A 13693-nucleotide genomic window follows, 5' to 3' on the forward strand; every position below is an offset into this window, starting at 1 on the left:
ACAGAGGTCTGCTTCTCAGACCGTATTCAAGCAAGGAGTCAGTCACGTTGAAAGCAACAGAGCGGTATTTGAGTTGATCTCAAATGCTCTTTAATTGCCAGACTGTGTGCATTGCCTGTGAGAGCACAGAGAGCTGCAGCAGCTGTGTTTGGGCTGAGCAGCTTTATTAGAGTTGTGTCTTAACCCAGGCAAGTCTGAGCAGTCCAGCAGTTCATTTGCTTCTCATGTGACTTCAAAATGTCAGCAACTATTGTACCATCAGCTTCCATGAAAGTTTGTCAAAATTTCATCAAAAGATAAGAAGTTGAGATCAATGGTTTGCCTTGTTCCTCAGGGCTCTGCCCTTCTCCTCTCATCCCTCTGTTGTATACCTTGGCTGTCATACCTTTAATTGTCATCTGAGAGTACACCATTTGAATATACTTCCTTATCATGTTTTAGCTATCTGATAACTTTATATGTCAGCAGTTTTTCTTCAGTATCTCGTTCACACCTCCATACGCAGCCTATTTCATCCCTCCTTCCCATCTCAGTTGATAGCTCTGTCTTTGGCTTATCCTGGATTTGCCTTTCCTCTATGTCTTTAAGTTAAAAGCTCTTTCTCTGCCTTTCCCTGCCTTTCAACACTTTCTCATATCTGAGAGCTCTCCCACCTGAGCAGTACAGCCTGCCAGAGTACCTGGCTGGTGTCTGTAACTCCCCCAGCTGGGGTTTTGCCCTCAGATTTGAAATTCTGCAGGGCTCCCTGTCTCCATAGGCAAATGACCTTTGCCACTCAGCTTTGCCTTGCCTCTGGATTCACTCACTCCCCATTCTTTCTGCTGCACTGTGTCCTCTCATGTCTTTGCATACGAGCCTCTTCTTGTCTCATGCTCTTTCGTGTTATGGCTTGTTGGACTTGAATTGTGCCTCCCCTAAGTCAGGACCAGCCTTGCTTGTTCGAGTAACACCTTCTACATCTATCATACAGTTCAAATAATATAAAATTTAGGACAACATAAATATGTCTTTCCAAAGAACAGCTGTCCAAAAATGTTCCTCCTTAACAAGTACTGTTTAGCTTGCCTGCCTCCTAAGGGTGCTGCTGCCCGAAGCTTTCCTTCACAAATGTACTCAGAGGGATGTGGAACATGGGATAAATTTCTTATTTGATTTATGGATCTAGTTTGAACAAATTAAGTGTCTCTGAAGCTTTTTAGACCAGCAAGTCGTTGAAAAGCAACTGGAAGGACTGTCAGTGGTTAAGTTGAAAAGTGCAGGTATTTTCAGTGCCCTCGGAGAACACTGTCTGCCATGTTTTTGGTGTTTGGCTCATTTCTAGAAAGGGTACTGGGTATTTGCCTCATTGTAGTATTTAGTTCTTGAATTTGGACCCTCCTTTTGTGAATTTCATAGTGGTGTTATTTAATGTATTGATCTAATAGATTTAATCGTCTAATAGATTTTTTTCCCTCTAACTCCATTTTTTTCTTACAAACAGACACAGATCTTGACCAGAATAAAAGAGGTATTTTTTTCTCTGGTTCCTAAGTCTTGTGGGCTGTGCACTGCGGTGTAGTTCATTTAGCTGCTAGAAACATGACGTAGCTGATAGGCAATGGGACGTGGGTATTCCCTCTCAGGCCGAGTTCATTTGAAACATTTTAAATGCTCTTTCTTCTATAGGTAAAAAATAAATGAATTGCTATACGAGGTAATTATTATACAAAACCATGTGGGGAGTTCTGATCAATACAGTTGGGATGTTGCAGAGATGAAAGAGCAAAGCTCATGTGCATATATGTGTCAGAGTAGCTCACCTATCTGCAGTGGAAGATCGCCATGCAAAGTACAGGGCTAAAAACCACATGTTAATTCTGGCTGCTCTGCAACAACAGTATTATTTACCACTAACTACTACCTGTGTTCAAAATAACAAATACACAGCTGGTTTCTTCAGTAAATTAGATACCAGGTGATATTTGAAGTGATGAGTTTTCAACTCTGTAGCTGTGCTGTTGCTTAGCCAAGAGCAGAATCCCATTTACCTGTGGGCCACTGAGTCAGCTGCTGGTCAGTGCTAAAGGAAGAACCTCCGTGTGCCAGGTTTGCTGATAACTCTGATTAAACAGATTAAGATTACTGCTTATTTCCTTTGCTTAGTCAGGCTTCAGTTACTAAAGCTTTATGCTTTAGAAGCTGTCTATTTAAGACTTCCCTTCCAGTCTTTGCTCCCACCCTCTCCATTCAGTTGCTGATGGTGTGGTAGATATGCTGTCTACGTGGTAAATCATGTAACTAGAGGATGCAGACTAGCTGGAAATGAGTGGTGCACAAGAAGTCATGGCTGAAGCTGGAAACAGTGTTACCCCAAATTGATGCTGACACGTTTCAGTGTGATGTGATGCTTGATTTTTCTTTTGCCTTGTGTTCCAGACTCGCCAGCCTGTGTTTGTGCAGTTGCTGCAGGGTGTGTTCAGAGTTTACCATTGCAACTGGTTGATGCCAAGCCAAAAGGCATCAGTGGAAAGCTGCATTCGGGTGCTCTCAGATGTAGGTAAGACATGGATGCAATCGGATCTGAACGCTGCAAACGTGGTCTTGCATTTGCTGCTCACATTTCATCCTTCCGAAAAACGAAGCTCAGCTTACTTCTCGCTGGTGCAATTTGCAGCTAATTCAGAGCCAAGTCACACTGCAGAGCCAGAATCGTGCTGATGTATTGCTGCAGCTGAACAATAGGTGTTGTCACTGTAACCTGAAGTGCTTTCCTGGTTTAACCTCAGAGCTCTTCGTAATCCTGTTGATCTGTGACTGGGAAATGGTCCATCTTTAGTTTTGTAGCACTCCTCCCAGTTATTTGTTCTGCTTTTAGTAGCAAAAAGAATAATTTGTACTGGATATGAAACCAAATCCTGTTGGGTAGGCGCACGTGTGTGCTAGCATGAGATGAGTGTGTGTCTAAGGACGTATTCCTATTCACGGAGTTTGAGTAAACAGCTCAGAATTGTGAAATACTTGAAACGTAGTGCTGCAGAGAGGTCTGAGCATTCACAGGGACATTGTTTAAAGTGCATTCTAGGTAGACTGCAGAAAGAATTGCAAGTAGAGCTTGTCTTATTCTTGCATTGGTTGTAATACATGGACTAAAGGAATCAGTTCTCATTAAACCTCTACTTGTTGCAGCAAAGAGCCGAGCAATCGCAATTCCTGTGGACTTGGACAGTCAGGTCAACAATCTCTTCCTGAAATCTCACAACATTGTGCAGAAGACTGCAATGAACTGGCGAATGACTGCGAGGAATGCTGCCCGCAGAGATTCGGTGCTCGCTGCTTCCAGGGATTATCGGAACATAATTGAAAGATTACAGGTGACTGTGCAGCACCCCTTCTTCTTTTGATAACCGCCTGCGTGTTTACGTGGAAGGAGGAATTCACGAAGTGGAAAGATGTGGAATTACCTAGTCAGAATGCTGCATGGTGAACAAGTTAGCTGATGCTGAATGTAATCCTTTGCATAAAATCAAATGTAAACCACCGCATAAAGAAACATAATTGAACGTACATTGAATGAATAGAGAAGTTTTACCCCCCTAGGAGGGGATGACATGTGAAGTTACCGGTACTTGAGACGTTCTTGTTCTGCCATTTGTTAGAAGTAAAGCATTCCTTTGGTGGGACAGGACATTTTCACTGCCACAGCCTTCCAGACCCCTTGAGTGCACTGCTGCTTGTGCACCAAGCGTCTCAGCGCAGTGAAAGGTGCCCCAGACCTGCAGGAAGCACTGCAGGGCTCCCAGTGAATGGGTGCGTTGCTTTCTTGTAGCACGGTTGCATCCAGGGTCATTTTCCTGAGGTGTGTTGGCATTCCCACAGTTTCTGCTAAAAAATAACATTTAAAAATAATGCTTCATGTTAGAAATAGGGACTGTTTTAGCTATATTCTATGTTCAGACCAGGAGATGGTTCAGTAAAGCCTCTTTGATACCATATTAAATTCATTATCTTAAACTATGTCTTTTTCCTTTAAGACTCATCCTATGTTCAAAAACTTTTTATAGCAAACAGTGCTAACTAACTTTGTTAATTTAGTACAAAATGCAAGAACTCTGCCCAACCCATTCTCACTGAAATAGTTTGTCCCTCTCTATCCGTTCCCCTCTATTCTTTTCAATGAAACTTTTCTCTCTGGCTTCATGTGGATCTCAGTATTTTCTGAGTGCTGAAGTTTTAGCATAAACATCCTTTTATTGTCAAGTAGCTACAGCTTTCCAAGCATGAGAGAAAAGGGAAGAATCCTATTTATGCATAACTTTAAGTGGTACTTCCTTTGTCAGCGTATGTAGGCATAAATACTGAGAGTTACCACAGAGTTTCTATGCAGTGAATCTGCATTCTCCTTTCTCTTGAGTGAACAAGAGCACCTGCAATGTTGGGGAGAGCAGGGGAACTAAGTAATATGGGGGTTTGCTAGAAAATAAGTCTTCCTTTTTAGAGAAGGCTATTAAACAATAAAACTTGGTCTTTTCTGACCAAACTCTGGGGGTATCCAGGCAGGGAAGACCTAACTGTTCCTGTTCCTCTTTTGCAGTTTGTAAAATTAGTATGTATGTAACTATATATGTGTTTGATGTCTAAAATGTCAGTATGGTTATGTTCTAGGACATAGTGTCAGCCTTAGAGGATCGTTTACGTCCTCTTGTCCAAGCGGAGTTGTCAGTACTGGTAGATGTGCTTCACAGACCTGAGCTGCTCTTCCCAGAGAACACAGATGCAAGGAGGAAATGTGAAAGCGGAGGTTTCATCTGCAAGTAAGTTGTCCTGAAATTTGACTTGCTGGGAGATTTTTGATTATATTTTGCTTTTTACCACTTTCCACCCCATGTTCCGTGGAGTGGTGCGTTCTTGCCCTGCTTTATGCTGGTATTTCTTGCTATAGTAAATAGTGCTTGTCATTTGGAGGAGGGTGGTGGGCTCCTGGTGTGGGGGAAAGACTATCTGATATCCTCTCAGGGCTATTACTTAGGAGCCTGTTTGCTGCCTTATACATAGCATGTATAAAGGAGGATAAAATTTTGAGCTGATTCTTGTCTTCGATGATGTTTGCAAGGTGTTTGCCCCTGTAGCACTTGATGCTGTGTCAAAATCAGTTCTTATCTCATGCTCACGTAACTCAGATGCCCAAGTTTGGAGTGAAGGAAAAGAAGAGATTACAGGGTCACTTGCAGGGCAGAACCCAGGTTCTCAGATCATCTCCTGGAGAGGTGGATTATGTACAGGGATTTCGGAAGTAATTAACAAATGCTGGGTAGAGTGGATTTCTAATTGCACTGCTGAGGACTCCCAGTATGTTTTTAACAAAAGTAGCGTGTGGAACAGTTTTCTCCTTCCTGTTAGTGTTTGTTCTGGAGATCTGTCAAGTCTTAAATTATATGGTGCCTTCCTCTGATTCCTTTCTGCCTGTAATCAGATGGCTTTTATCTAGGTATCCTTCTGCCAGCCTCTCTGCACGTTTCCTTTGCAGCTTCACCAAAGCCCATAGCAGCTTGTTACACGTTGCTGCTGAGAGAATATTCCCCAAATAGTTATGTAATGGAGAGACAGAATTATGTTCTAATAAAACCCTGTTTGCAGCTTAAATTCAGTAAGAGAGCCACGTATCTTATCTTACTTTTAGAATACTATTATTAAAATGAACTGTAATTGATTGTTTATTTTCAGATTAATAAAGCATACTAAACAGCTGCTAGAGGAGAATGAAGAGAAACTATGTATTAAAGTATTACAGACACTCAGGGAAATGATGACCAAGGACAGAGGCTATGGAGAAAAGGTAATGTAACTGACAGCCCTTCATTCCATGTTCAACGCTGCCTTCAGTAAAGGAAAATAAACTTCAGGCTTTTTCAAGCTCTGTTTTGTATGTGTAAGCATTTCTGTGCTGGAGAAGGAACAAAAAAATTTTTATTCAGCTAACAACTTCAGATAGAATTGGAAAGGTAAGCCTTGTTCTGTTGTTTTCTACTTGAAATTTGCAAGTTTAACTCCTAATTCTTGCTGTTGCTGACAATGGTTACCTTTTTACAAAGAATGTAACTTCTTTATCTGTTTTTTTGAGTCTAGGTGACTCTTCATCAGGTCACATACACTTACAATAAGAGGATATTTTGTGGTTTGATTTTAATTTACATACATCTGAGTCATCTTGTGAGTTACAGATGGAAACTGTCTGTACAGCCACCCCTGTATTTTCTTTTCACTTCTTTGCCTTTCCTACGTACAGTTCCTTTGTCTAGTTGAGAGGGATGTTTTCCTGTAGTTACAGAGCGATCCTCTGAATCAGAAGCGTGTGTCTATGCCGGTATGTTTGGGAATCTGGATGTTCCTGCAGTCCATCTTGAACTCCCAATCTAAAGCATCTCCTCCATTTTTTAAGCAATCCAGCCTAACGACATGCCACACAGCAGGCACGCAGTACAGCCTGTGGGTGAACGTGCTCGTGAAGAGGTCGGAACTGGCAGCTGGGGCTGGGAAGCAGTGGTGTGGAAGGATGCTCCCTGCAGCTGGGAGCCTGTGCCTGGGAGCAGATGGTGTCTCGTGTCCGATGCGCACGTGCTGTAGGGTTTGAAGTTGTTGCGCAGTGCTAGATTCACAGCCCAAAAAGGCAAAAGCTTTAGAGCTCAGACAGCTTCGTAATATGAATATTAACTGTTTATAGCTATAGCTGCAGCCGTGAGGGAGGGAGAAGCTGTGAAGGCAGAGGAAGCTGTGGCACCACCAGGGTGAATGCCCACCTGGGATGACGCAGACAACCTCTGCTTTGTCTAGTGTAGCTGGAAAGGAGGACGCAGGAGCAGAACACAGTGCTCTGCTGCCAGTTCAGCAGGAGGCAGGGACCTGGAGGAGCTGGGAGAGCAAACACAACAGGGAGGCTGCACACATGTGGCTGTGCACGTGTGTGGGCTGTGACCCTAGCGCACCCAGCTGAGCACGGGGTGGGGTGGAGGGAGGCTGCTAGCAAAGTGCCCAGAGGGCAGGGATGGCCAGGGCGTGCTCCCTTCCCACGTGCTGCACCTCTCACTGCACCTCTCTGGATCCAGCCCACCTCCGGGCTGTGGCTGCACATTTGCTCTGCAGCGCTGTGCCACTAAGGAATCCTCTTCACTTTACAGTATTTTTCAATAAACTCACTGACTTTGGGAAGGGGCCCTAATAAGCTGCAAGAAAGAAGCATGTATAGGTAGGATGAGAAGGGGAGCAGGTTGGTAGGATGGGGCAGCTGCAGCTTTCAGCTTGTTTTCCATGAATTGTCCTCTGCTCAGTGTCAGGGTCCCGTGCTGAGTCATAACCCTCTCCCTGCAAAGTCGTGAGGCAATCTTCTGACCTCTGCTTGGCCTCTCGGTACAGCTGGAAGTCTTCATCCCCGATGTCTCTTTATGAAGACGTGTGCAGTACGGTGCAGGTCAGGTCTGGAAGGGGATGGCTGGAGCCGGCACAAGTCAGGCTGCTCCGGCAACAGGGAGCTGGGCGAGGTGCTCTGTTTCAGCAACTGTTGGTGCTTGCTGATACTTTCTCGTGCCCAAAGCAAGGAGGTATAAAAGTTGAGACATAACCTCAGATTTGGTATTACAGTTTGTTAGTGAATTTATCAGTGTACATCCTCCCATTAAAAAAACATCTAAGAGAGGCTCTCCAAGGTCATCTGAAGTAATATAAATGGTGGACTTTTTATATATTATACACAGGGGAAAAAAAAAAAAAGAGCTTTGAGTTCTTAGTGCAATATGCCAGTTGGTTTTTCTAGATGGAAATTCATTTACAAGCATACCTTAAAATTTTTCTACAAACTTGGGTAAAGCAGCATTTCCAGAGGATGCAGTTAGTGGAACAGACCGTTCTGCTGGAGAATCCAGCAGGATTCTCAGGCTTCCAAGTGTAGAAAATGCATGACAGCAGATCAGTTACATAATGCAAAATAAGAGCATCCCTTGAAGTGGAGTCCTGAGTATGAGAAGGCAGCTGACTGCTTACAGATAGGCTGCCGGCAGTGTAGTTCAGCTGCCTGGGCGTGAGAGGTGCAAGCACAGGCTCTCCCCTGTGCTCATAGAACTGCATTTAGTCACCACTTAGGAGACAATGCCTTGGATTTCGCAGCCATCCTGAAGTGTAAAAAGAAGGAAGACAATCTTATCCGCCCATTCTAGCACTAGGAGGCCTTACATCCAGGGGGTAGATCTGTGCTGTGAGCAGCGTGCTGCAAGCAGCGCCCAGCAGCACGGGAGCGCAGGGCCAGCTCGGGCACAGCGTGCAGTTCTGCTGGCGTGCTGCGTGCTGCTCCTGGAACAGTCTGATTTATAGAAGGCCCCACTCCTCCTCTCCCACTGAATCTTCCAGCACAAACAGTAGAAGTGCCGCACCCTGCTGGCCCGCGTGCCGTCCCTTCTGGAGGTGGAAGCGCAGCGAGAGCACGGCGCCGGCTCATCCCATTAGCTGAGGCCTTCATTAAACAGCTGGGATTCCTCTGCAGCGTGCAAAAAGCGTGGTGAGAGCGCAGATGCACAGAAGCCTGTGGGAAGGCTCGAAGCTTTACATATTGCTGAAGGCTCCCGCTCTTGGCACGCGCTCAGGCGCTCTCGGGGATGGGGAGCGTACTGTGGTGCATTCAATATGCTGAAAGCTCCGCTCCATTGACAGTGTAGGCTAGACCCAAGTTTTTTACTTAGCTGAAACATGTCATTCATGCACCTCGTCCTGCTGCCTACCAGATGATGAGCTCAGCTCTCCAGCTGTTCGATTTCGGAATTCTGCTCCCGTTCCAAACTGGAAACCCGGCTGCTGGGCTCCCAGCTCAGCTGCCCTCACACGCCCAGGGCAAAGCATTGCTGCAAAATAAGCACAGTGCTGGGTTACAGTGTCAGTGTTAAATGACTGATGAGATCCTAACGTAAGATTTGTTTGTAATTTCTCTTACTAATGCTTGCTTTCAATTCTTCCCCCTCTTTTTTTTTTCCCAGCAGATTACCATTGAATTGGATAATGCTGAGGTTTTGATTTTATTTCTCTTCTCCAGTGTTGTTTGTATGGTGTTTGTTTCTCGAGCAGCCTGTGACCTGTCCTGTTGTCTCCAGCACTGTATGCCTGTGTCAGTGCAGTAGTGGAGGTCTCAGTCTGCCATGTGTCCTCAATGGGAATAGTTATTCTAACTAATTCCACGTGTCATTGCTTTGAGTATCAGTCCAGACACAGTTAGAATTTCTGGCAGTCACCTGGTGCCCCAGGACCTCTCCTGAGGTCTGGGACCAGCTCTGAGTGCCTCTGGAGCACTAACTGCTGTGAGTGCTGTCAAAGCGTTGGCCTCCAGCTGTAATACAGCATCGTAAGCTGCGTGCAGGTTCTGTCAGCTCTCTGGAAAGCTGAATGCTGGTTTTAGTGGTGCTAGCAGAGAAGGTGGAAGAAGCTGGGAGGCCGCGGGAGCAGCCCCTGCCCGAGCTGCATGGCAGCGGGACGTGGCTCATTCCCAAGGAGCGGCAGGAGGGCAGAGGGCACCACTCGGTGCTGGGCCTGGTGCAGCTGTTTGCAGGCAGAAAGGCTGTGTGTGGAGAAGGGCTTTCAGTTTTACTGGAACTCGGCTTCCTGAGGACTCCAGAGGTGCCGTGTTTGGTGTAAGCAGCAGGGCTCTGAGCTGCTGCTCCTGCTGCAGCTTCCTCAGGCAGCCCCAAAAAGTCCACGTGGGCACAAACATTGGGATTCTTTTTGCAGAAGTGTATGATGCTCAGAAAGTGATGGACTAGCACCTTATTTCGCTGAAATGCCAGGGGAATAGAAGCATTTTCCTCTTTGGTTTGTTTCCTGTGTTATCTCCCAAGCCAACCATTTAGAGGCAACAAAATTCAACCCTTGAAAATGCTCACAGTGCCGCTCCTGTTTATTCAGTGGAAGAGATGATGAACTGTAAGGCGCTTTCTGCAGAACTCCATTTGGATGCTGATCAGCTGCATTTTATCTGGGTAACTTTGCTCTGAGAACCGCATCATCTTTGAAATATCAACTACTTTTTGAATGAGTTTTTTTCCCCGTTTTACCTGGGGAATGCATACCAGCAATGTCTCTGTGAAAAACGATCCCGTTGGCACATGAACACCTCCGTCAGGTGCGGGACCCCCAGGTTGTGCGGCGCATCCCAGAATAGCAGCAGCATTTCATCTTGGAGAACCTTCAGACAAAACAACGAATTGCTTAATTGCAAATTAAGTCTTAACATGAAAATCTTTCTCACTTAGTTTCTGGCTGTAACGCACTGCCTTTGCCTGTAATAAATCAGCCGGAGCGTGCGGAGCGATTTGGGATCTGGTGTTGAGGCTGCAGCATTGGAATGGTGTTGCTCTGTGGTGGAGCAGCTACTGTAGGGCAAAGGTGTTGGATGTGTGGGAAGGGGGTCCGGCAGGGTCTGGAACCACCGGTGATTCCCAAAGGCAGAGCACGTGTTCCCTTTTTCACCTTGTCACCCCTGGAAACAGCACGTGTGCAGGGCAAAGAACACAAATCTCCAGTGTCAGTAGAACCAATAAATGCCCTCCCTGCCTAACTCTGCATTATGTAATTTTTCAGACCAGCTGAAGTGCTCCTTATTCCCTCGGGGTAAGACTCCAATAAAATAACTGAGGGCAGAGCTGTGTGATTTCAGAGGATTTCTGTGATGGTATGAGCAGCCTGAGCCTCACATCCTCCGCTTGCTTGCTGCGGGGCGATTTCGCTGCGCAGTGTTCCAGCCACGCTGAACCCCACGACATGAAAAGGTGCAGGCATTTGTCATGGAGAGTTACGGCAGGAGGAAAACAGGAGCTGCAGCCCCTGTTAGCATTCGAGGGTGAAGAAAGGGAGTGCCTTTCTCAGCAGGTGAATAACTCTGGAATCCACCGCGGGGCAGGAAATCCCCTGCAGAGCAGGAAGGATCAGCAGTGCGGGTGCGAGGCGTGCTGGCAGTGCAGGAGCGAGCAGCGCGCTTTGATCCCGCTGCCCTCGCTTGGCCCAGTTCTGTGAGGGGTTTATCCTGAGATTGCTTTTAGCATTGCTGCTGGGAAGGAGGGACAGGAGGGAGCTGGAGTTCTCCCGAGGAGAACTGGTGGAGTTCTTAAGCTTTTATAGATGTTTTTCAAGCTCTCCAGCACCCAGTACTGCAGCAGGATTCATGCAGAAGGATTCTTCTGGGGAGAGGGATTATGATGCTTTAAGAAGGAAAGTAATTCTTGCAATATTTCCAAAGTATTCCGGTTCCTGTAGAGGTGTAGACCTCTAGGGATGGGGTCTGCATGAGACTGGCGTTAAAATAAAGAACAGAAGAGATATCTTAAGGTTGAGGAGAAACAAGATTTGCTTTGATAAAAATAAAAACCCCAGCAACCCATTGCCAGAGCCTGGGGAGCGCTTTGCTTGCAGCCTGCCCTGGGGCTGGGGCTCAGGCAGGGCTGCACAGCTTGGAGCCTCGGCTCCATGCAGGTGCCTCAAGCAAGAGATGAACCCCAGGGCTGGAGGTGGGCATGGTCTCTGTAAAAGCCCTCGGGCTGAGTCTTTCTTAATGTTCTCCTCTCAGGGCTGCACTGCTGTGTTTTTGTTCCTGGGCGAGTTGTCAGCAAGACCAACCTAAATTTTTCTTAAGTGCCACCTAGCGTGAATCTGTGCCCAGCAGTGATAATTAAGCTGTTGTGTCTGATTACAACAGGGGGTTAGCTTGCTTTTAATTAGATCCCCAACCCATCAAGATAGTCCAAATCCAAGGACAAGTGTGGGTTCTGCAGTTCCAAACCCCAGCTGAGGGCCAGGCTGCACCCTGAACTCCCCTTGCCCCAGTGGATGGCTGAGCTGCACTGAAGTGTTCCTGGAGGAACACATGAATACTGTTGTGGATTAACAAGGTGAGCAGTCTGAGTGCTGACCTGCAGGTGGCATGCTCAGGATGCTGAATGTGCCTGGGAGATGTCCTACTTTTCTTTTTTTTTTTTTTCCCTCTCCCCTCCTAGCCACATTGCAGCGAACTGCTCCATTGGGCACCTGCCAACATTCAAGCAGCAGTTACATAAGAACAGCTTTTTTTCCTGGAATTTAGGCTCGCTGCTGATGTGTGACCTTCAGCAGTAATTGCCATTGAAGGCGGTGGAGCTGTTTACGGTGCCTCGGGTCCGTGGCTGCCAGCAGCCGAGCCTGTGCTGGTGGCTGCAGCATTGGCTGTTGGCACGCGGCTGCCCCACGGCCCCATGGCTGCAGTGGGGTGAGGATGGGCAGCTCCAGCACGCTGCTGTGGGGCCGTGCCCCTGGTCCTGCCCCCAGCAATGGCGTGAGACCCAGCCCAACACTCACAACAACCTGAGTTTCCATTTGGTGCTGAGGATGTTTAGGATTTGAAGGAAAATAACAGATTTTTTTTTTTGATTCGCTAACAGGCTGCCCAGAAAGCTGTGGGTGCCCCATCCCTAGGGGGGCCCAAGGCCAGGCTGGTGGGGCCTGAGCTGCTGGGTGCATCCAGCCCACACAGGGCTTGGAGCTAGAAAGCCTTTTTAGGTCCCTTCCAACCCAAGCCACTCTATGATTCTAACGATGCTTTATGCAGCTGATAAAACAATCATCACCAAATTACATCTGCGAGCCCACTCCATTTAGTTTTGAAGTTGTGTGTTTTTTTTCATTCACTTTGTTCTGAAGGTTTCAAGTAGGTGGAAAGGGAACTCAAAATCCTGGCTCAAAGGGGCGGACTGAAGTGACCTCCACGATGCCATTCATCAGTGATAAACTGTAAAGCTGAGCGAAGTGCAAAATACAGGCTACCTTGTGCATCTTTTGATTACTGAAATTGGAAAACTTATTAACCTCTTAAGTGCTGGAGGCATGCATTTTTAAATGGTTTTCCTTGCAGGGAGAGCTTGTACCAAGGTCATCTCTGTGTATTTTGCTCTTAGACAGTGCTTCACTTGTTATGTCTCCAAGAGAGGAAATGCAGGCTCTCATAAATTTTTGTGGGCTGCCTTATATTTTTTTTCCTTCTGAGATCCTGCAATCTTTGGACTGTTTTTCTTGCACAAACTGGAACTGGAATTGGTAAGCTCTCTGGAAAAGGAGACTGGAACACTTTTAGTTGTTTGTAAAAATAAAAAAAAAAATCTTAAAAAATGGCACCATCTTACTGCTTAATTAAAACTACTAAGAATTTGTAGAGAAGATGGTCCTTATCCATTGAGCTGTTGTAGAAGAGCGGTGAGAATGAGGGCTGTGAGAGCAGCCAGTGGGAGTTCATTCCCACTGCAGGTCAGTGCCATGCCACAGCTCTGTAGCCGTAGGAGAGCCCTCACCCAGCTAAACACATCTGAAAGCTCTGGAAGTGGCAGAACAACAAGGGAACTGTGCTGCCTAAACTCTTCTTGGTTTTACATGGTAATGGTGTTGGCCTTACAGAGGAGGCTTAGCACACAGCCTATATGGAGTTGTCAGTTATTACTGAAGACTTAGGAAGAACAGCATTGTAACTTGTTCTCTTGCCTGCTGTCACGAGTCAGAATAGGCGGTAGAATGGCAATGTTTTGCTTCTGCTCTGTTTCAAGTAAGGTGTACAGATGTATTTCACAGAGAGGAGGGAGGTTCAGAAGAAAGGAGAACTGTGGGAAAGGACTTGCAGGACCATGCCTGCACAGCCCATCTGGCTGGAGCTCCGGCTGATATAGGAGCT

General features: G+C 46.4%; 1 protein-coding gene across 11 annotated transcripts in view; it reads left to right on the forward strand.

Annotated features, from left to right (window-relative positions):
- Positions 1-13693, forward strand: part of ITPR1 (inositol 1,4,5-trisphosphate receptor type 1) — a 152857-nt gene that overhangs the window by 71421 nt on the left and 67743 nt on the right. For all 11 annotated transcript variants that reach the window (XM_021409097.1, XM_021409098.1, XM_021409099.1 and 8 more), the window contains 4 exons: positions 2416-2536; positions 3166-3350; positions 4642-4790; positions 5701-5812. In XM_021409097.1, coding sequence (XP_021264772.1) covers positions 2416-2536; positions 3166-3350; positions 4642-4790; positions 5701-5812 — 567 coding nt within the window. The remainder of the gene's footprint in view (positions 1-2415; positions 2537-3165; positions 3351-4641; positions 4791-5700; positions 5813-13693) is intronic.

This window comes from Numida meleagris, chromosome 11, assembly GCF_002078875.1.
Source record: "Numida meleagris isolate 19003 breed g44 Domestic line chromosome 11, NumMel1.0, whole genome shotgun sequence".
Taxonomy (NCBI): Eukaryota; Metazoa; Chordata; class Aves; order Galliformes; family Numididae; genus Numida; species Numida meleagris.